Source organism: Panthera onca, chromosome E2, assembly GCF_046562875.1.
Source record: "Panthera onca isolate mPanOnc1 chromosome E2, mPanOnc1 haplotype 2, whole genome shotgun sequence".
NCBI classification, from domain to species: Eukaryota; Metazoa; Chordata; class Mammalia; order Carnivora; family Felidae; genus Panthera; species Panthera onca.
In genome coordinates this window covers 24764406-24783508 of record NC_138353.1, presented here as the reverse complement: position 1 = coordinate 24783508, position 19103 = coordinate 24764406, and the positions used below count along the sequence as shown (strand labels likewise).

At 38.7% G+C, this 19103-nt stretch overlaps 1 protein-coding gene and 1 non-coding gene across 2 annotated transcripts in view; one reads left to right on the top strand and one right to left on the bottom strand.

The window, feature by feature from the left end:
- Positions 1 to 217: 217 nt before the first annotated feature.
- LOC132675972 (small nucleolar RNA SNORA57) lies at positions 218 to 365 on the bottom strand. Its single transcript, XR_009615770.1, has one exon. It is a non-coding gene; the product is annotated as a small nucleolar RNA SNORA57 (small nucleolar RNA).
- Positions 366 to 15329: 14964 nt separating this feature from the next.
- Positions 15330 to 19103, top strand: part of MYLK3 (myosin light chain kinase 3) — a 44745-nt gene continuing 40971 nt past the window's right edge. Inside the window, exon 1 of the mRNA XM_078438545.2 lies at positions 15330 to 15530. Coding sequence (XP_078294671.2) covers positions 15513 to 15530 — 18 coding nt within the window. The 5' untranslated portion in view covers positions 15330 to 15512. The remainder of the gene's footprint in view (positions 15531 to 19103) is intronic.

The following is a 19103-nucleotide window of genomic DNA, read 5'->3' as shown; positions in this document are numbered from 1 at the left end:
TCCTTTGTAAGTTGATGTTTTTCATAGTATGTTTTGATTTCCTTTCCTTTATCGTTTGTGTATCTCTTATAGATTTTTGTTTTGTGGTTACCATGAAGTTTATATAACACATCTTACAGATCTAATAGTCTGTTTTCTGTGAATATTTGGTTATATACAAATAGTCTATTCTTTTGCACCCCCCCCCTTTTTTTTTGTTTTTGTTTTTTTTCTATTGCAGTGCTCCTGCACTTGAAGATATAACCCTTAGGCTGGAAGCCCCAGGCAACAAAGACACGACAGCGAGGAGGCTGGAGGCTTTTCCCTCTGCCTCTGTACATTAGGGAGACTGGGACTACATACCAACCCCCAACTAGAAAAGGAGGGTGCACAGGCCCTGCCCAGGACCCCTGGAAGGTCATGTAGCTCCACAACCTAAATATGCACCTACTCTGCCTCTGTCCCTCAAAAGCTCCCCTTTTACATTTCTGATGTCACTATTTACATTTTGCTTATAGTGTATTCATTAAATTGTTTAAGCTATAACTATTTTTAATACCTTTGTTTTTAAATCTTTATTCTAGAGTTAATTAGCACATATTACAGTATTAAAGTATTTTGAATCTGTCTTTATGTTTACTTTTACCCCAGTGTATTGTATATTTTCATATGTTTTCATGTTAATAATTAGTGTCCTCTTGTTTCAGCTCGAAAAACTTTTCTCAACATTGCTGGCAAGGCAGGTTTAGTAGTGATCAATTCTCTCTGATTTTATTAGGGAAAGTCTTTTTACCTTCAACTCTGAAGGACAACTTTGCTGGGTAAAGAATTCTTGACTGGCAGTTACTTTCTTTTAGCAGTATGAATATATCATCCTATTTCCCCTGTCTGTAAGGTCTCTGCTAAGATATCCACTTTACAGGGACAATTATTTTTTTCTCCTGCTGCTGTAAAAATTCTCTGGTGATGGTGGTGGTGGTGGTTTGTTTGTTTGTTTTTAGACAGTTTTATTACTCTGTGTCTTGGAGAAGAACATTTTGGATTGACATTTTGAGGTGACCTATTTGCTTCATGAACTTGGATGACCAAATCTTTCCCCGTTTGGGGGATGTTCTCAGCCATTATTTCTTGAAATAAGTTTTCTACTCCTTTCACCTTCTCTTCTGGGACTCCAATAATGCACACAGTATTTCTTTTGATGGTGTGTCATAACTTCCAAGGCTTTCTTCATTCTTATTCATTAGTTTTTCTTCTTCTGTTTGTATAATTTCAATTGATCTGTCTTCTACATCACTGATTCTCTCTTCTGCTTGTTCAGGTATGCTCTTGAAACTCTTCAATTTTTCATTCCAGTCATTGTATTCTTCAGCCACAGAATTCCTATTTGGTTCTGTTTTTATATTTTAATCTATTGAATTTTGTATTTTGTTCTTGTTTTTCTGCATTTTTTACATCTGCATTCTCTTGTAGCTCTCTGAGCATCTGTAGAACAATTATTATGCATCCTTTATTGAATCTGTTAGATCTTATCAATAATTTCAGTAAAATTCAGGATATAAAATTAATAGACCAAAATCATTAGCATTTCAATACTCTAACAAATTTTTTTTAAGTTTTTACTTAAATTCCAGTTAGTTAACATACAGCGTAATATTAGTTTCAAGTGTATAATATAGTAATTCAACAGTTCCATACAACACCTGGTGCTCATCACAGCAAGTGCACTCCTTAATCCCTATCCCCTATTTCCCCTGACCCCCAACCCACCTCCCCTCTGATGACCATCAGTTTGTTCTCTATAGTTAAGAGTCTGTTTCTTGCTTTGCCTCCCTATCTCTTTTTTCCCCCTTTTTTCATTTGTTTCTTAAATTACACATATGAGTGAAATCCCATGGTATTTGCCTTTCTCTGACTTATTTTACTTGGCATAATACTCTCTAGCTCCATCCATGTCATTGCAAATGCCAAGATTTTATTCTTTTTTATAGCTGAGTAATATTCCTGTGTGTGTGTGTGTGTATGTGTGTGTGTGTGTACACACACATGTCTTCTCTATCCATTCATTAGTTGATGGACACAGGCTCTTTCCATAATTTGGCTATTGTAAATAATGCTGCTATAAACCTTGGGTACACGTATCCCTTTAAATTAGTATTTTTGTATTCTTCGGGTAAATACCTAGTAGTGCAATTGCTGGATCATAGGGTATTTCTATTTTTAACTTTTTGATAAACCTCCATACTGTTTTCCACAGTGGCTGCACCAGTTTGCATTCCCACCAATGGTGCAAGAGGGTTCCTCTTTCTCCACATCCTTGCCAGCACCTGTTGTTTCTTGTATTGTTACTTTTAGCCATTCTGACAGGTGTGAGATGATATCTCATTGTAGTTTTGATTTCTGTTTCCCTGATGATGAGTGATGTTAAGCATCTTTTCATGTGTCTGTTGGTTACCTGCATGTCTTTGGAAAAATGTATATTCATGTCTCCTGCCCACTTTTTAATTGGATTATTTGTTTTGGGGGTGTTGAGTTGTATAAGTTCTTTATATATTTTGGATACTAACATTTTATCCGATATATTATTTGCAAATATCTTTTCCCATTCAGTAGGTTGTCTTTTCATTTTGGTGATTGTTTACTTCGTTATGCAGAAGATTTTTATTTTGATGTAGTCCCAATCGTTTATTTTTGCTTTTGTTTCTCTTGCCTCAAGAGACATATCTAGAAAAAAGTTGCTATGGCTGCTGTCAAAGCATCCTGTGTTCTCCTCTGTAATTTTTATGGTTTCAAGTCTCACATTTAGAGCTTTAATTCATTTTGAATTTACTTTTGTGTATGATGTAAGAAAGTGGTTCAGTTTCATTCTTTTGCATGATGCTGTCCAGTTTTCCCAACACCATTGGTCGAAGAGACTGTCTTTTTCCATTGTATACTCTTTTATGCTTTGTTGAAGATTAATTGACCATACAGTTGTGGGTAATGAATTTTCTGAAAAAGAAATAAGTAAAACAATCCCATTTACAATAGCATAAGCCCTAAGGACATGGAGATCCTTTTGGCTATTTGGTGTCTTTTGATTGGAGAATTTAATCCATTTACATTTCAAGTGATTATTGATTGATATTGGCTCCTGGCTGGCTTAGTTGGAAAAGCATGTGACTCTTCATCTCAGGGTCTTGAGTTTGAGCCTGATGCTGGGTGTAGAAATTTCTTTAAAAAAAAAACCAAACTTTAATTAGTGAAGGTAAGGACTCACCATTGCCATTTTGTTAATTGTTTTCTGGTTGTTTTGTGAGTTCATTGTTACTTTTTCTTATCCTGCTCTCTTCTGTGTTTGATGTCTTTGTATCAGTATGTTTTGACTTCTTTGTTATGTTCTTTTGTGTAATTGCTGCAGGTTTTTCCCTTGAGGTTACCATGAGGCTTACAGAAAACAACTTAAAATTATAACACCTATTTTAAGCTGATAACAACTTCAATAGAATTTCTAAACTTAACACTTTTACTTTTCTCTCTCACTTTCTCAGTTATTGCTGTTACAATTTACATATTTTTATATTATGTAACTAGTAACAGATTATTATACAGTTATTTTTACTATATTCATTTTTTCAAACTTTTAAACTAGAATTATAAGTGAACTATACACCACCATCACCAAATTTCAGAATTGAACTTTGACTATATATTTACCATCACCAATTAGTTTTATACTAATTTTTAATGTTTTTATGATGTTAATTAGCATCCATTTATTTCCACTGAAAGAACTGTCTTTACTGTTTCATGTAAGGCAGGTCTATTGGTAATGAACTCCCTCAGCTTTTGTTAGTTCACAGAAGTTTTTATCCCTCTTTTCTTTTTGAAGGACAGTTTTGCTGGGTATTGTATTCTTGATTGATCATTATTTTCTTTTATTTTGAATATGTCATCCCATTCTCTCCTGGTCTGTTCATCAGGGAAATTGGTCTATAGTTCTCTTTTTTAGTGGGGTCTCTGTCTGGTTTTGGAATCAAGGTAATGCTGGCTTCATAGAAAGAGTTTGAACATTTTCCTTCTATTTCTATTTTTTGGAACAGCTTCAAGAGAATAGGTGTTAACTCTTCCTTAAATGTTTGGTAGAATTCCCCTGGAAAGCCATCTGGCCCTGGACTCTTGTTTTTTTGGGAGATTTTTGATTACTAATTCGATTTCCTTACTGGTTATGGGTCTGTTCAAATTTTCTATATCCTCCTATTTCAGTTTTGGTACTTTATATGTTTCTAGGAATTTGTCCATTTCTTCCAGATTGCCCAATTTCTTGGCATATAATTGCTCATAATATTCTCTTACTGTTTGTATTTCTGTGGTGTTGGTTGTGATCTCTCCTCTTTCATTCTTGATTTTATTTATTTGGGTCCTTTCCTTTTTCTTTTTGATTGATCTGGGTAGGGGGTTATCAATTTTGTTGTCTTCTTTTTAATTTTTTTTAATGTTTGTTTATTTTTGAGAGACAGAGACAGAGCATGAGTGGGGGAGGAGCAGAGAGAGAGGGAAACACAGTATCTGAAGCAGTCTCCAGACTCTGAGCTGTAAGTGCAGAGCCCAATGCAGGGCCTGAACTCACCGACTGTAAGATCATGACCTGAGCTGAAGTTGGATGCTTAACCAACTGAGCCACCCAGGTGCCCCAATTTTGGTAAGCCTTTTAAAGAACCAGCTGCTGGGTTAATTGGTCAGTTATGTTTGATTTCAATATCATTGATTTCTGCTCTAACCTTTATTATTTCCCTTCTTCTGCTGGGTTTGGGCTTTACTTGCTGTTCTTTTTCCAGCTCTTTTAGGTGTAAGGTTAGATTGTGTATCTGAGACCACTCTTCCTTCTTTAGGAAGGACTGGGTTGCTATATATTTCCCTCTTATGCCACTTTTGCTGCATCCCAGAGGTTTTGGCTTTAAGAGAAAATATCTTGGCTGAGGTAAGTGTTTGTTATTGATTCTCATTTCAGACAATAGCAGGGGCCCTTTGAGTTGCTGGGTGTACATATTAATAATTTGGTCTTTTTCTTTTTATCAGATGGAAAAGAAGACTGAAAATTTATATTCCTCCTGGTGAGATGAATGCTGTTTTAATACTTAGCTGCAATTTCACAACAGCTTCAATTTCATCTTAGTTGTGATATGAAAAACACCTGGAGTCAAACAGACGAGTTTATATTCTGGTTCTGCTACCGACTAGCCATGTCACTGGGTACATTACTTCACCTTCATAGGCCTCAGTTTCCTCATCTTTAAACTCATTATAGATTAAATGGATAATGTTTATAGTGTTTTCCAGTAGTAGTTGTTTAGTAAACTGCTGCCATGATGGATTGATGCTCAACTGTATAACTGAGAATATACTCTCTGGGAAGCTGCATGTCAAGCCTGGAAGTAGTGTTGCCAGAGGCTTACCTGAAGTCAGTCTGGACTGGCACGATTATTTTCTTATAGGTAATTCCTCAAGAAATAGTGAGGTGACTTAACTATTAGACAAAAAAAAATTAGCACAAATAATTGCCATATTATTTGCTAATTAGTACCAATATAATGCCATATTATATTAGTCTGCGAGCAAAAGAAAATGTTGGGAATACAAAAAGACCAGTTTTGATCATTTGAGAAGGATTTTGATGTAGGAATTTATTCCTGAAAGTTAGGAATGAATGAAGTCATTAATTTATTCATGAAATATGTATTGAGCATCTTCTAAGTGCTAGGGACTCTGATAGGCTCTGGGAATACAGTGGTTCTGTATGAAGACAAGGGTCCTATCTTTGTGGAGCTTACATTGGGGTGGAAGTAAGGATATGTAATGAAAAGTAGACAATTTTAAAAATAAGATAATCGCATAATGAATACTTAAGGTTTGTTGGTAAGAGAAGGCTTCTCAGGGATGGTGACATTTCAGTTGAGCTGAATGACAAGGAGTGATGCTGCTTATGCTTGGGGTTCATTGAGCTTGTGTCAGTGGATTTATGGTTTTCATCAAATTTGGAAATTTGGGGCCATTGTTTTTTTCTCTTCCTGTAGAGACTCTAATTATACATATGTTAGGCCACTTGAAGTCCCATGGCTCACTATTGCTCTGTTCTTTCCCTTTTTCTCCTCATCCTTCTTCTTTTTAGTTGTTTTTTTCTTTTTCTTTTTGGATAGTTTCTATTGCTATGTCTTCAAGTTCACTAGTGTTTTCTTCTGCAGTACTTAACCTGCCCTTAATCCCATCCAGTGTATTTTTCATCTCAGATGTTGTAGTTTTCCTCTCTACAGTTTCATTTTGAGGCTTTTAAAATATTTCCTGTCTCTATTTAATATATTTTACTTTTTCTCTAGCTCTATAAAAACTGGAGCAATTGTAGGGTTCACCTATTTCTTCCCCATCTCTTATGCATCACTGTCCTATGTTGCTTGATGTCCAATGTCTTAAGAACTATTATTTCTTTTTTGTTGTTGTTATTTCATATATTTTGTCCATATTTCTAGTTGTTTCAGAAACGAGGGTAAATCTAGTTCTTTTTAAAATTTTTGTTTTCAAAGTTTATTCATGGTGTGTGTGTGTGTGTGTGTGTGTGTGTGTGTTTGAGAGAGAGAGAGAGAGAGAGAGAGAGAGAGATAAGCAGAGAGAGAATCCTAAGCAGGCTCCATGCTGTCAGATAGAGCTCGACTTGGGGCTCAATCTCATGACCTGAGCTGAAATCAAGAGTCAGACACTCAACCGACTGAGCCACCCAGGTGCCCGAATCCAGTCCTTATTTTATCCTAAAAGTAGAAGTTCTCTGCCTCCATTATTTAGCTCATATTTATTCTCAGGTTTTAAAGTATAACCAGTTGCTGTCAATAAAAAACACTTTAGATTCTAATTGTATATGCTTTCCTGTTGTGTGATAAAGCACATGCCCTCTCTTTTGTTTCTAAACTAATCCTCATTCAGAGTCTAATTATTAACAACATAACTATCAAAAACTTCTGATATTTTTGTCTTTTTTTTTTTAATTAGAATCACTTCTTACCAGTAAAGAAGTCTGCTTCAGAGTCATTTTGTTTTTATGATGCAATTGTGCTGTCACATTCCTGGGCTAAGCTGATTGTTAGATGCAGTTATCAAACATTTTTATGGCATTATACATGGCCCAAGAAGTTTAGAAATTTTATTTCAGTTTTGTGTAGGTTGAGGTGGATTTATTTATTTTTATTCTGGTTAAAATCTACAAAACAAAAGTTACCATTTTAACTATTTTTCTTAAGTTTATTTATTTATTTTTGGGAGACAGAGACAGTGTGAGCAGGGGAGAGACAGAGAGAGAGGGAGAGCGAGAATCCCAAGCAGGCTCTGCATGGTCAGTGCAGAGCCCAATGTAGGGCTTGAACTCAGGAAACCAAGAGATCATGCCCTGAGCCAGAACAAAGAGTTGGACACTTAACCAACTGAGCCACCTAAGTCCCCCATTTTAATTATTTTTAAGTGTACAAGTCAGTGACATAAGTTACATTCACAGTATTGTGTGGTAATTTTTTGAAAATGTTTACCTTCGAGAGAGAGAGAGAGAGAGCAAGTGGGGGAGGGGCAGAGAAGGGAGAAGGGAGAGAGAGAGAGAGAGAGAGAGAGAGAGAGAGAGAGAGAGAGAGAGAATCTGAAGCAGACTTCAGGCTCTGAGCTGTCAGCACAGAGCCCTACATGGGGCTTGAACTCATGAACCATGAGATTATGACCTGAGCTAAAGTTGAATGCTTAACCGACTGAGCCACCCAGACATCCCCACTGTGTAGTAATCACCACTATTTCCAGAATTTTTTTTATCATCCCAAATAGACTGTCCATTAAATAATTTCCCGTGCCCTCCTCCCCCCAGCTCCTAGTTCCTAGTAACCTCTATTCTACTTTGTGTCTACATGAATTTGCATAGTTTAAGTATATCATATAAATGAACTCATATAATGTTTGTCCTTTATTATCTGGCTTATTTCACTTAGCATAACGCTTTTAAGTTTCATCCACATTGTAGCATGTATCAGAATTTCATTGCTTCTTAAGGTTGAGTAATATGCCATTGTATGTATATAATGCATTTTGTTTATTCATTCATCTGTTGATGGACACTTGGGTTGTTTCCCCCTTTTGGCTATTATGAATATACTGCTATGAACATGGGTGTACGTATCTGTCTGAGTCCCTGCTTTCAATTCTTTTGCATACATACCTAGGAGTGGAATAGCTCGACCATATGGTAATTTTATGTTTAACTTTTTGAGAAGTCACCAAACTATTTTACATGGTGGCTGCACCATTTTATATTCCCACCAGCAATGCACAAAAGTTTCAGTTTCTCCACAGTCTCACCAATATTTGTTATTTTCTGGTGTGTGTGTGTGTGTGTGTGTGTGTATGTGTATGCTTTACTCTCTTTTTTTTTCTTTTTTAATACCCATCCTAATGAGTATGAAATGGTATCCTATAGTTTTGATTTACATTTCCCTAATGACTAGTGTGGTTTTGAGCATTTTTTCATGTGCTCACTGGCTGTTTATGTATCTTCTTTGAAGAAATGTCTATTCAAACCCTTTGCCCATTTTTGAATTGGGTTGTTTGTTTTGGGGTCGAGTTATGTTTTAATGCCCAAATCTGTCTGCTCTCCAAAAGATCTCCTGGATTTTTTTTTTCCCTTCTAAATATCTGTGTCTTTGTAGTGAAGTTCTTTTTTTTTCTATTTTATTTTTTATTTTTAAAAATTTACATCCAAATTAGTTAGCATATAGTGCAACAATGATTTCAGGAGTAGATTCCTTAATGCCCCTTACCCATTTAGCCCATCCCCCCTCCCACAACCCCTTCTCCTGGATTTTTAATATTTCTTTTGATATTTTACATCTGGCATTTCTAGGAAATATTCCACAGGAAAATGTTTTGTGTTTCTATGATAAATGTGTGACATAGGTGAAAGAAGTTTCTTTGTGTAATAGATGAAACAGATAGTGATTCCAAGTTGCTTCCCATGTATGTGGGCTATTTTCAGAGAGTGCTCCTGCTATTTCTACATGGCAAACTTCCAGAAAAGGTTGGTTGAATGGACTAATGGACATCATTTGGGGGTGAGTCTCTTCAACAGTGATAGACTGTTAACTTTCACTTTTCTTTGGTTTGGAAAATTTTCTCTCTCAATGAAATATAAAACATAAAACAAACAAAAACACCTTCACTCTCTGGTATATGGTTTCTAATTAGACCTGCAAATGAAAATTTCATTTTGTAAATTTCACATGTCATCATTAAGTGAATCTGCTTTAGCTCCACTGGCAGCAGCTTGGACACAAATTTTTTGTGTGTGCCTCTTCTGCGTCGAGAGATACATATATTTGGTGCTAGAGATAAAATGGATAGATGTAACTTCAGCCCTTCATCAAGTTCAGAGTTAAAAGTTTAAAGTGTGATTTTTAAGTTATAAAAATATAAAACGCATAAAAATGTCACTCATGTTTGTAACAAAAGAATCAGTGGAACACATCTGAGAACAATTATTTGTTTTTATGGTAATGCCAACATGTGAATGTGATTAAAAAGAACAATAGCAAAAACAACAGAAAAGAGCTACCATTTATGGAGTACTCACTATGTCCCAGGCACTATGGCACATACTTTTCCATGTATGCTTGTGTTTAATAATTATAAATCAGGAAAATGAAGCTCAAAGTTAGTTAAGAAAGTTGCTCAGGGTCATATACTTGGTAAATGGCAGAGTCTGAACACAAAGCTAGGCTAGTATGACCCCAGTCCCATAACAGAAGTACCACAGCTTGTAGGGTGGAGGACAAACAAGGAAATCATTTCAAATAACTTAATATTATTGCAACTGGCCAGGAAAGTGACATGGACATCATCTGGAAAATAAGGGATTTAAGTAGATAGAAAGAACTTTTTTAAAAAACTGTTTTGGGAATATTACATAAAAGTACAGAAAGCCAAGTGCTCATTTAACCTTCCTGGCTGACATAGGTGTCCTCTCCAAGTGTGTTGCAGGGTTTCTTTTCAGATGCAAATTTTGGATGAAAATATTTTTTTCATATTTTGACTGGCTTTCATCATGATTACTATGGTCTACTCATTGGCCTTACCCTCTTTTCTTGAAAAAATGCCTCCTCAAATTCTCCTTCCCTAAGAGTTCTTACCATGCCCTCATCTCTCAATTCTATGCCTTGTTTGTTTCCTAAAACCCGTCTTTAATAAATGCTGCTTGTTCAGTTGAGGTCTGAAAGTCTCCAGTGAATCTACCTTTGCCTACATCATAGTTCTTGGCTCTTGACAAATATACTTTTGTGCCTTTTGTCTTATACTTCATTTGTATCTTTTTCAATTTATAAGATTTTATGGCCCTTTTCTGCAGGTTGAAGCCTAAAGATTGTCTCTAGAATCCCTCTCTTACCGGACCAATTTTCAACTTTCTAGGATGGAAAATTCGGTTATTTTGAACTGATCAGAAATCTACTCTTGGATTAGTCAGTCATGACTAGTGGGTGGTCACCAGAAACACACGGTACAGACATGACTCCTGGGAGTCTACTAATGTAGACTGTGTTAGGGGCATTCCTGGAAGAAGCAGAATGTTTACTAACCAGGCACTCACCTGAATGAGTGTAGCTCTTGCTACACTCTGTAGACCAAGACATTGGAGAAAGTGATGACATCCTTGTAAACAAGATGGAGAAACATGAGCTGAATCTTGGGGAGTTGAGTGAAATTATAGGCAATTGAACAACCAGATCTAAAGAGGATGAAGTGGTATTTGCCTGGAGGAATGTCATTAATGATGATCTCAGGACTCTGCTCAACCTGTCCTGATTTTAGCATTTCTCTCAATGAGTCAGATGAGCTATCCTTACAGTCCAAGTGCCTACATGAACAAAGGTCATGGTCCTGGCTTCCTTGGTGCTATTAGGCTGCATTAAGAAAGTTATAATCATATGTCATTTTTGGCCACACTCAACTCCTCTTCCTGAATATAGCATTCCCCAGTCTTGATGGGATGGCATTCCGGGGGGCCCCTGTCAGAGCTCCCTTGGAAACGAGTGATGCAAAGATGGGTAAATAGCTGGAGTTCAGTCAGCTTTTCTCCTCCCAGCCTTTTCTCTCTTCCCTTCTTGGATTCCATTTGGTGAACATTGGACTTCTGGATTTTATGTGTTATTTCACCCTTTCTCTCTTTTTTATCTTATGCTCTGGAAGATCTCCTTTATTTTATCTTGTTTCTAATTTGGAACATTTTATTTTAGCTATTGTATTTTAAATCTCTAATCACTTTTCTGATTTTTTTCCCCAAAATCAGCCTCTTCTGGTTTTATTAAATCTTTCTCAAATCTCTTTGAGTTGTTTTTTTCTATTCCCTGATTATGCTTCTTTCCACCAGAATTTGTTTTTCACATTTAAATATCTTGGTCTTTCACTCTCAAGCTGCTAGATCTGCTAATATCTCAGTGATCTTTGCATGTCTTGTCATATTTGAGAAAGAAGGTCCACACACCTGGGCTGCATCTTCCCAGTGAGAAATCTGACTGGGTGCTCTGGGTGTGAGGTGGGGGAGGTGAGTGGGAACTCATTTTGAGACTGAAGGCACCCAACTGCCAGAATGAGGGCTTTAATGTTGAATGCTAAAAACCTTAGATTCTCTGATATGGATTATTTAATTTCTTTTTTTTTAATGTTTATTTATTTTTGAGAGAGAGAGAGACAGACTGAGTATGAGCTGGGGAGGGGCAGAGAGAAGAGGGGACACAGGATCTGAAACAGTCTCCAGGCTGTGAGCTGTCAGCACAGAGCTGGTTGCAGGGCTCGAACTCATGAACCGTGAGATCATGACCTAAGCCCAAGTCAGATGCTTAACTGATTGAGTCACCCAGGTGCCTCTGATTGTTTAATTTCTTTGAAGAAGAGCTGTCAGGAACTTGTTTGTTTTTGCCTGAGGGTAAATGCCAGCTGCCTGCACTTGCTGGGTATGTGTGCAAGGGACTGGGTTACGGTGGGGTTGGGAGGTGGTGGAAGCAGGTGGGTACAGTTGATCCACCGTCAGAGCTTGCCCAGGTCCCCTCAGGCTGACTGGCTGCCCTCCTTTGCAGCCCTCACAGCGCCACTCTCTACTATGTTCCTTACCTATGAACCCTCTCCCATCAACTTCCTGGCCTCCAGATGTGTGTCCACTCTCTCATCCTAACGTGACACTCCCTTACCCTATTCTCCCTCAGGTATGGGTTTATTCCTTTGTGTACTTCTGTTCCTTTAATGCTGAGTCAAGGCAGAGAGAGCATGTCTGATTTATTAATAAAGGTTAAAAAAAAACCCAAACATTTATTGTTTGTTATCTCACAAGTAATATTTCTAACAAAAACCGCTATAAATTACTGAGATATTTCTGTTAATATAAATAACTTATCTTTTATTGCTTAAAAAAGTAAACAAGTAATATACAAAAACAGGTTCCTTATGAAAATGCAAATATCAAAGGATGTAGACTATACAGGGAAATTGGCTATTCCCTTCCTTATTTCCCTAACCCAATTCTGCTCTCTGCCCAGGAATTAATTGTTATTAATAATTGGGTGTATATCCTCCACTATTGCTAATGGATTTACATATCTGTGTTCATCAGTATGGTTGTCAGTGTATTTATCTTTTTAATTTAGGTAGGATCCAGTTTTATGTGAATTTTAACTTGCCTATATGTCTTTTCTGGCAGTGGAAAAGTGGAGCTATAATTCTTTCCTCTACTGGTTGACATTTAAGTAGTTTAGTTTTTCTTTTTCTAAAAAGACAAAATCTATTACTTTCCTATTTCAGCTTTCTGCCCAAATTGAGAAACCCTTGTGATATCTGTAAAGAATCCCAGTCGATTAAACTAAAAAACCTAATTGAATGAAATATAGCAAGTTGAACAGATCATACTATATGACAATATTTAGAAGTACAGCACTAAAACTTCTTTGTTAAAATTCATGTTATCCTATCCCAGCTAATAAATGGATCAGAATCAAATCACATTTATTTTGCTCAGCATTGAGGCAAGCCAGCTTGCATTATCTCTCAAACATACTAATAACAAACACCCAGATTCTAAATGTTCTTGTTCCCCCTCTACTGTTCTTTTCTTACTATTTGCTGCCTATTTTTCTTAGTTTATTCTCCATGCTCTAAACTCTTGATTTACTGGTCATGTTTTTGTTATAGGTCTTGAAACTGGAATCAATTTAACATCAAGAGGACCACCAGATTGTTAATTTCCAGATGAATCCCACTTATAACAATGTATAAGAATATCTATTGACAAAAATACACATTTTGGGGACCTTGATCCCTACTTGCTCTGGAGAAAGGTCACATTCTCCACTTTTGAAGAGCAGAAATCCTTTGCATGGCTAGTTCTGGCAGGTCTTTATATTGTTCCATGACAAATATTTTGAAAGTTCGACTATGTTTGGTTAGCATTGACTTTCTTGGGCTCTCTGGCAGAATTTTCTTTTTTTCTTCACTTTCATATTTCTTTATCTATAGAAGCCTGGTGTTCACTGGTGTCCATCTGCAAGGTTGGGTCAGAACTCCAGCTTACACTCTGCTTTTAACAAAAAGGACAAGAGTTACAATTGCTTACGCTCGAAACTACAGGCAGGCATTTGTATGTATGCACCTGAGCTCTTGATCTCTAGGCTCCAACCCCCACTTCACAGATGAATCCTCATGAGCCCATGAGAAGGGACACCTGAAGGCACTAGCTACTAGATGAGTGACTTGTAGGCTAGCTAATGGCCCCCCAAAGTTATTCACACTCTAATTCCTGTAACCTATGAATGTTATGTTAGATGGAAAAGAAGAAGAAGAAGAAGAAGAAGAAGAAGAAGAAGAAGAAGAAGAAGAAGAAAAGGACTTCACAGATATGATTAAGTGAAGGACCTTGAGATGCAAAGATTATCCTGAATTATCCAGGTGGGCCCTAACTGTAATCACATATATCATCATAAAAGGGAGGCAGAAGGAGATCTGACTCACATAGGGAGGAGCAGATAAGGCAGTGAGATCATGGAGGCAGAGAATAAATATTGTGGCCATAAATCAAGAAGTGCCAGCAGCTACTAGAAACTGGATGAGGCAAAGGACAGATTTTCCCCTGGACCCTCCAGAGGAATCACAGCCCTGCTGACACCTTGGTTTGGTCCACTGATACTGGTTTTGGACTTTTGACCTCCAGACCTGTGAGAGAATAAATTTCTATTGGTTGAAGTCACTAAATTTGTGGTAATTTGTTATGGCCATAAGAAACTAACATAGTGATTTTGTGACCTTTCTAGGCCAGTTTCCTGATCTGCAAAATAAGGACATTAATGGCAATACCTAGAACTTGAAAAAACTAATGAATGCAAAATGTCTGACAGGGTGCCTGGTACAAGGTAAACACTCAACAGAGATTAAGTGTTATTATTACCAATTGGCTCTGATAGGAACAAGTATGGGGTGCTTTGGAAACATATGGGAAGGAAGGGCAACTAACCCAGCCTCTAGTTCGTATGGTGCACATGACCAAACAGTAAGATTAACAAGACATTTTAGATGCAAAGAAGTTGAAGTTATTTAAAAGTTATATGGCATTTATTGACCATAAAAAATCCTCCATCCCCAATTTTTAAGAGTGACTGCAACCATCAGGGAAACACTTTTATGTGGTCACTTGTCCCCTGGTGGATTCCCCAGCAACTTTCCTATTTGTCTGGCTTGGATTCTGAATGGTCATTCAAGGACACATTAATTAATTAATGAAACATAAGAATAAAGACTGCTAACTGGGACTTGGAAATGTAAACTCAGTTGCCTATTAAGAATGTAATCAACAACCCTCACACTTTGCTGTGCTTTCTGTGGAAATGAGCAGAGAGCAGGCCGAACCCATCTTAAGTGCCTGGGGTCCCCAACAATGATGGATTATTTCTCCCTGAGGGCTGCCCTGGAGCGGGGCCAGAACATTTGCCTTTGAGCTGTTTCCATTTGTTCACCCAGCTCCCAGAGACGTCATCACCTGCACTGTGGGTTGTTCTGGGCTAATGATGGAGGAGTCAGCAGCATGGCCTGGAGTGGCTCTCAGTGGGCTGCAGCCAGCTGACACACGCCACTTAGGTTTCCAAGGAGCCAAGCTGTCTCCACTCACGCAAGGCTGATGCACTTGTGGCTAAATGCGTTGAAGCCAGGGCCCTGTGCCAGATTCAGGGCATGAAATAGAATGCCACCTCCATCACCAGGGAAACAATGGTCTGCATGCATGATTTAAGCCAGGGCCAACGAGAAAGCTCAAAGGGACGGTCAGCAGAGGAAGGGAGGAAGGGAGACCAGAGGGCAGCTTGCAAGGATTTTGTCTTGGGTTATAACCGTTGACAAGCCACTTAACTGCCCACATATTTAAGTTTATCTGGGTATAAGATGGAGGCAACAATATTTACACATCTCACTGGGGACTCACGAAAACAATATTTCTGACAGACCACTGGGGCTCCATGGATGGAAGGTGGTATGTAAGTGCAGATGATAAACTTACTGTGTGTTTGTGCTTTTAGCAGGTGCATTAGGGGGATGTAGACCCTCCAGAAAACACTTGTAGAATCTGATCAAAAACAAACAAGCAACAATAAAAGCTAACAGTTTTAGGTGCATGGATTTGTCTTTGGCTTTGTGCATATTTGGGGGAAATGCATGTTTAATTCAGACTTCAGAACCTTTTTCAAATTTACTGCTGTGATTAGTGCTGATAGGTCCTTCTATCATCTGAGAATGCTGTAGTTGGGGATTGTTCCCAAACATTTGCCAACTTCTCTCTAAAAAATTTTCAAGTTAATTTTACTGTGTAGTTTGAGTTGCACATGGTGTCTGGGACATTTGGTTCCAAGTTGGAAGGGTCCAAAAATCTGTATAAAAAACAAAGCGCAAAGAGGATTTGTTGATCTTCCCCCCTGGGGTTTGCTACATCTGAGGAGTCCTTCTGAGTCTGTTTTACCTCCCTACGTTCTGTTCATTTAAGGCCAAGCAATTGATCTCAGACCTCCCCATAAGGTTATTAAATGTTGTTTTCTGTCAGCTAGGGACTCAAGGGAGTCTATTACTCTGTTCTTGGTTAATTAAACCTCTCTCTGGTGCATATTGTCTCTCTAGTAATTCCTGTGGGTCCAGGTAAATGTTGATTATTATAGAAAAACAAACTTGTTTAATAACACAAATAATACACATTAAAAGATTTAGAATAATTATATCAAAGCAATATGGAAAATAAAGATCATCTACAATTAACCATATTGGTATATATGCATATTTCAAACAAACATGTGACCTAATGTATGACCTGCTGTTGTCCAACCTGCTTTTGGGGTGAGGTTTTCACCTATTGAGTCTGAGGAGAACATCATAGATCCTCAGAGTCTCCGCCAAGGGGAGGGGTCCTGCTTCTATTGTATGCTGGAGGCTGGGGGGGGGGGGATGTGTGGTGGTGCTGGGGGTTGGGGGGGTGGATGGGGACCTTAGAACCTCAGTCAGCACTGGTTTTCAAAGACTTGTTCTCTCAGATGTCACTCCACTTCCTTAGCACTCCTGTGTTTTGGCAACAGCTACACCCCAGAACTGGTAAACACTTGCTGATTTTAGCTTCTGTGTAGATGATGATCCTGCCTCCTGATCCATTTGCACCCTGTTATCAGGTGCTTTAGTCCCCTCCGCCCCCGCTTCGTGCTAGCGGTACTTGATTAAGGCATAGCTTACCTGCAGTACAATGTACAAATCTTAGAGGCTATTGAACACAGCAGACCTGTATGCACACATGCGTACACCGATGTGACCACCACTCAGGATATAAAACATCTCCAGCATCTCCGAAGTGGCTTTGTGTCTCCTCTGAGTCAGTGCCCCCCACCCCTAGGTAATTATTCCATACATTCTTAAACACTAATTTTATCATGTTATTTCCTACCTAAGAACATTCCATAGGATTGTTGTCCCTATATCTTGCTGTTTTGGGTCTAAATGTTGCTGCCCGATTTTCTGGGTCCACTCTCTTTCAGATCCTGCCTGCTGAATCATCTGACTTTCCATCCACACCTCTTGGCCTGAGACCAGCCTGTGCACTGTCTCTCCCACCTGCCAGGCTCTAGCTGGAGATCTGTTCACACTGTGTCCTTAAAAAACTGCCCTTTCTTTGGCCTCCCCAGATCTCACCCATCTTCCAAGGCTCAACTCAAGTCCCATTTCCTCCAAGAAATCTTCCCTCTTTGCCAATTTTTTTTCTAAGTTCTTTGCATCCCTCTTACACCTGAATTAGTTAACACCATATGACTGAGTTTCTGCAGAGACTTGGGCCATGGGAGCCCAGCTAATATGCCGTTCCTACTTGTGATCCCTGCTGAGCATTTCTGTCTTGCAGCACAAGATTCCCCAAATGCTCCTTTCTTTTCTCTCCCATTCTCTCACATTGTGGGACTGCCCCAGGTCTGCCGCTTTGCAACTCCAGTCCCTACTCACTGTCTCTCCTCTTCTTTCCTTCTGTACTCTTGGCACTTTGCTCCCCAGCTCAGCCAAATCCTCTCTTCCAGACCTCAGGCCCCATCTTACCATCCTTTCTTTGGATTTGACACAAAAAATCCTGAAACCAGGCTCTCTTCAGAGGGTAGGGATAGACTGAGAAGAGAGAATCTAAGCAGATGAAGAAGGAATTATTTTTATCAGATATGGTAGGGCTGGAAACTCTGATATATCTTACAATTTTGCTCCATTGCACCCACAGCCTTTGAGTCTAGGAGTTAGTGACTACCTCATTTTCTCTGTTGTTCCAAAGAGTTAACTTTGCTCCTGCCCAGACTTTCTGAGTTTCCCATGGCACATAGAGAGTTCTGAGCTCACAAGGGTTAGCACAATCAAGGGGTTTAAATAAGATATTTCCACTGATTGCTTACCACAGGTCCACCTTTGATAAGGCTCAGAAAAGTGAGCTCATATCAAAAGCCTACACCCCCTTCTCTGACTCTTTTCAGTCAGGCCAGTTGAGTCAGGGTCCCAAAGTGATGAGGTGGGGGAGGGAGAGAGGTTTAGAAACTCTGCCCACTGCTGCAAACACAGGCCCTAGAGCTATAGAGCCAGGTCCAAGTCCCAGCATTGCATAAACTCTCACTGTGAGCCCCAGTCTCTGACTGGGGAAAATGGGGAACGTAATCCATCTACGTCAAAAAAATGTAAATGTGAGCACATGTCAAAGTATTTTGCAAGGGGAAATATCTTCCCTGTGTGAGCTGGTAGAAGGGCCAGCAATGCAATGTGTTGGTATGAAACGGGTTGGCCTGATTCTAACTTGCACATATAATTGTGTTTTTGAACTGGCAGTTGGCAAATGCAGCTCCCCAGAGACAAAGTCGGGTTCTAGATAGAAGATGTTTTAGTTAGATTCCTTTCAGTTGTAAGCTGACTCGGAGTCTGGCTGCCAGCATTTATATTATAGGGTCTTACTCTGACTTTGGAAAGTGGCTTTATTACTCCAAGCCTCAGTTTACTTGTCTGTGAAGTGGGGATAATAGTCCCTTCCTCTTATAATTATTGAGGTGCAAAAGGTAATTTACGCAAAGTTGTAGCACAGTGCTGGACACATAGATGTGCTCAGAAAATATTAGTGCTTTCATTACTTCCTAACAAGTGTTGCTTGGTAAGTGTTGAATGAATGAAGGAATGAAGGAATGAATGGCTGTTGGTCTGGATTTGGCTTCTGTGAGTGCTTTTTTATTCTTCTCTAGTATTTTCAGACTGGTTTCATCTGATTAGTCCGGGAACAATTTTCACTAGGCATGGGGAAAAGGAATTGACTAAATACAAAAGCTTCCCGCAGGGGTTGGAATGCTGACCATGGAGGAGAGTGACATCCTGGGGGCAAATCCACTAGCCACCTGAGAGCTGGCCGGGGACTTCCCAAGCTCAGGCCAGGTTTCCATGTAGCTGTCATTTCCCTCTCTGCTTCTTCAGAGAGGCCAGCTTGACTTTGGTTTTATTCCCAAGCCTAGTTCCTAGATTCATCTTGGCAGGACTGTGGCTGTTGTTTTACTATCTTTCTGGGTAGCTTT